This window comes from Castanea sativa, chromosome 6 (genome assembly GCF_040712315.1).
Source record: "Castanea sativa cultivar Marrone di Chiusa Pesio chromosome 6, ASM4071231v1".
Lineage (NCBI taxonomy): Eukaryota > Viridiplantae > Streptophyta > Magnoliopsida > Fagales > Fagaceae > Castanea > Castanea sativa.
In genome coordinates, this window is record NC_134018.1 from 8,213,120 (window position 1) to 8,217,808 (window position 4,689).

The following is a 4,689-nucleotide window of genomic DNA, read 5'->3' on the forward strand; positions in this document are numbered from 1 at the left end:
GGGAGCACAGAAAGTTTCTCATATTCTTTTTCGGCCCAATAAGCTTACACTTTTGTGTGATTATGAGGCTTAGCTCGTTCTTATCATCTTATGGACTCTGGTTTTGCAAAATTAAGACACGACACTGATAATTAATTAATAATATATATGCGTGCGTTGTATTTATTTTTAGGCATATTTTAGGTTTGTTTTAGTTTTTCAAAATAAATAAAAATCACAATCTTTGAAAACATATCTAAAATTAAAGTAATTTGTTTTAAATGAAAATTTAAAGTTCATTTCAATTTCATTACCTTTTAACACACTACACTTATTACTGAAAACTGAAAACACAGTAGTAAATAATTTTTAAATGTGTGAATAGTATCGTGAGACCTAATTTTAAAGTTGTTTTTGCTTAAAAAAATACTTGTGGGTCTCGTGAATAGTGCATGGAACCCACTAAAAAAAGTTAGGCATTAGAAAATGCACAAAATGTGCTTTCCAAACGTATGCTAAGTACGCACAAATAGAAGAAGCGTCCTCAAAGTTTCCATGTTTGACAAGGACATGTTGAAGATTTTGGAATGTTTATAAATTGTGATTCTTAGATGTTAGTTAAAGCTTGTTGAATTAGTAAGAGTTAGGATTTGTTTGGATATTGCTTATTGCAAAATTGAAAACTAAAAACTGAAAATACTGTAGTAAAATAATTTTTAAATGTGTGAATAGTGCCATGAGACCTAGTCTTATTGAATTTTGTATTTAACTCGATTTTCACTATTTTTTCACAGATATTGAGTTCCATGTGGCATATTTTTTGAGAAAAGCCACATTACGTGGCATTTTTATGCCTGGAACTTGAAAAGCCACAAAATCGCACAAAATCGGGTTCCAAAAGGGTGATGATATTATGCTACATAGTTCACAAATAATGCTATTTTGCTGAAAATTTAGAAAATATGTGATATTTGACCATTTTGGCCTCATTACTCACAAGAAGCTTTGAAATCTGTTTTGTGTTCAAACATTAGACCAGTAAAATCATTGGCCAATGGCCATTACTTCTCCAGGTCTTACATAGGTTTGTCTTAATCCACATTTGGAAGAAACTTTGTTTGCAAAAATCGAAAGAGTTAATTAATATGCAAGATTTTTGGCTTATACGTTGTCCAATTCTGTGCACTCTTTGTATATTTGTTTCCTGTAGCATCACTTATACTTGTATAAAGGCCTTTTCTTGCAGAAGCTACTAATTTCATGAAGAATTTTTAATCCCCAACTTGTTTAGGGGCTACTAGAGTGAGAAACTAAACTAATTATTCGTGTATCAGAGGTAATACTTTTGAAAGAATATGAATACAAAATATTATCCAAAGGATCCATCAGGAAAAGAGACAAGGACTATTTTAATCAATTAGAAGACATAGAAGTCTCTTTCTTCCACCTCATAATCTTAACCTATATAACCACAAAGAAAATAAAATCAAAAATAAACATACTTATACGTACGTAATCCTTCATTCAAAAATTAAAAAATATATATAGATAGGTAGATGATTATGGACAAAATAGTCAAGGAATTTGATAACCACTACACCAACCCATCATATAATAAGCAATAAATACATAGGAAAAATAAAATATATCTCCTATTCTGTCACCAAAGCTAGCTGGGAAAAAATATGCTGAGCCCAACAAATGCAAAGCTAAACTTCACCAAACTCCCCAGGTCTTTTTGCAATGTCTTCAGTACCCAGTAGGGAACGTACAGGTTCCAAACTCTGCAACACAAGAAACACTTTTTAGCCGAAAGTCAAGTGCAGCAATGAATATAGGTTTGAAATGAAGCAAAAGCAGAGAAATTTTGTGGTTTTGGAAACTTTTTGTTGTCAATGAAAACTTAGAAATTTTGTTACAATGAACCTATTACTTGATCATGTGTAAATGGGAGGACAAAGTTTCAAAATTGAGACCAATTTTCAGCCCTAGACATGGCCCATTGAATTGACATGTTACATTATTACTGCTTTTGAAATATTATGACCAGTATTCTTCAAAGTTCGTCTACTTTCAAAAATAACCTGTCCTAATTGAAGAGAGATAAAAAAAAAATTAACTTGCTCTAAGTCTAAATGGACAGTTTCTGATGATGATCCCATTGATTGTAAAAGAGATCAAAATTATGAGCATAATGTATCAAGTAAGAGTAAACTACAATACATGAATAGGCACCGCACGTTTGTCACAACATCGAAAAGCATATTGGGATTAATAGGACTAGAACTTTAGCCAAACTTTCTTCAAATTTAGATATGATTATGCTTCAACTTTCAACTCTCAATATTAGTGACATCAATAATTTCTTAGCTGTGGTGTAAACCACAGGTTATTAATAATACTGGATTAATATGATACCGATTTATAAACTTAAAAATGCTAGAGTTATAAACTTATTTATATATTACTAACGTGGTGAATGATTATTGATAAAGAAAAAAAAAGATATAAGTGATAGATTCAAATAAAAATCAATAAAAATTTGCTACATTAATAATTTATAAAGTTGTTATAAAAAAGTTTGTAATTTGTCGTACTCAATATAAAAAGTTGCGTCACTCCAACAATACCATTGGAACATGAGCGTCTAATTTTTGCAACATTGAAAAAATATAATATTCTCCATCACTTCATTGTCAACATTGTCAGGTAACCGTTTCAACTATTAAAACAAATTTTTTTTGTCTTAATAAAGCATTAAGTCATTACTATAATCATATAGGTCCCTTTCATTTAGAAGTATGAAACAATGTATCAGTATGACATTTTGTAATAAAAAAAGTTATTTGAATATATCATTATTTCTTTTGAAACCTACATATAAAGTGATACTAAATACAGTAATATTTCACTATATACGAATGAGTACAACTTTTGAAAAAAAATAACAAGTATTTATTATTCGTTTTTTTTACATATGATAATATTAATCAAATCTTCAATTTTTAATTATGCAGAAACCTAATATCACTATAAAAATAATTATGCAGAAAAAAAAAAAACTACATATATATAAATAAATAAAAAAAGAGAATTATTTGTGATGGAATACTTACTAGGAGCTTGAGTGACCACATTAGCCGCACCACCAAAGTCACACGTGCCAGCCCCACGACTCTTTTTCTGATAGTAACTATTAAAAGCGTACGAGGCGTGGGCCACGAGGGTGTCAGGATTGAAACACGTGGCACCACCTTGAATCGGACGGCAATCAGCGCCACCTTCGCCACAAGCATAATCAAGCGCAGCTTGCAACTTCTCCAACCCGACATTCCCATTGGCCACACACCAGGTCTGGCCCGACGCGACAGCCGACGTGGACATATCTCCGGTTGTCGGCGCTTGGGCCTTGCTCTCGTTGGCCGGCGGCGTTGTCTGTGCAGTCGCAAGCTCAGCCATTGTTAGCGGAATATCGTACACTTTCGCCTCGCTTGGATAAAACAGCCCGTAATTTCTCTCCGATGTGGGACCCGTTTTCTGATTCTCGTTGAACAAAGCGAACACGAAAACGTTGAGCGTGTCATTGGGTCTCAGTGGGGTCCCACCACCAGTGAGTACTCTACGCACTAAGTTCCCATTATACGACGCCGCATTGGCTTGGCTCGCACCGACTTCGTTACTGTCACCCAGTGAGGGCCACCCAGTTTCGGTGATGACGACCTTAACGTCGTCGTATTTGATTGCTGACATGGCAGCGAAAACGGCGTCGAGTTGAGCATCGAACAGGTTACTATAACGCAACCCGTTACCCGAATCCACGACACCCGGGTTTGCCTTAAAGAGCGTGTAGTCTAGAGAGATTTGACCCGAGTTGGCAGAGTAAGCGAAGAATGGGTACACGTTAACCATGAAGTAGGACCCGGTGGAGCGAATTAGATCCAACATGGGTTTGATAACGGGTTCGATTAGTTCGGATTTGAAAGACCCGGATGAAGATGGGTACGAGGTTTGGAGGGCACTGAGGGCTATAGGGGACGAGACTTTAACGGCGGAGTCGAGGTTGTACTTGACTAATGAGGAGTGAATGTTTTTCATGGCGGCTACGAGGAACTGTGTGGTGTTGTTTGGGTCAGCGAAGACCTCGTTGCCTACGGCAATGGCTTCGATATTTGTGGCAGGGTAAAATTTTGAGATATTGGCTTGAACCCAATTGTCAGCGAATGATTGGTCTTTCGCTGTGGAAGAGAGGAGTTCATTTGGGAGAGCAACAACTACGGTTATGTTCGAGTTGGCTAGGGCAGTGAGAACGTCCGAGTTTGTGTCATAGAGCTTGACTCGGGTGAGTCCTTGTTTCTTGAGAAGCTGCACCACTTGGGTTGGTGTGGGCAGGTTATTGGCGATTCGGCCATAGTTGATTCCTATTGAAGCTGACTCTGCAATCACACACACACACACACACACAAAAAAAAAAAAAAAAAGCATAAAAACGTTAGAATGTTACAAACACGTATAATTTTTGAAGGAAATAAGAGAGTACTGATTGATGAGAGAGACCTGCAATGGTTGAGATTGTGAGGAGTAAAAGAAAGCATGAGAAGCTGATGTGGGTTGCCATGGTCTGATTCTTACTAGAGAACCAGAACATTAGAGAGAGAGAGAGACTTGGTTAAAGGTCGTAGCAGTTGTGAATTTATAGAAAAAACAGAGTGA

General features: G+C 35.9%; 1 protein-coding gene across 1 annotated transcript; it reads right to left on the reverse strand.

The window, feature by feature from the left end:
- Positions 1–1,498: 1,498 nt before the first annotated feature.
- On the reverse strand, positions 1,499–4,689 carry LOC142640413 (glucan endo-1,3-beta-glucosidase 12-like). The gene is made up of 3 exons (XM_075814487.1): positions 4,534–4,689; positions 3,096–4,412; positions 1,499–1,763 (listed from the first exon to the last, which is right to left on the reverse strand). Exons 1-3 carry the CDS (start codon positions 4,622–4,624, stop codon positions 1,729–1,731), a joined length of 1,443 nt encoding a protein of 480 aa, XP_075670602.1. The 5' UTR covers positions 4,625–4,689; the 3' UTR covers positions 1,499–1,728.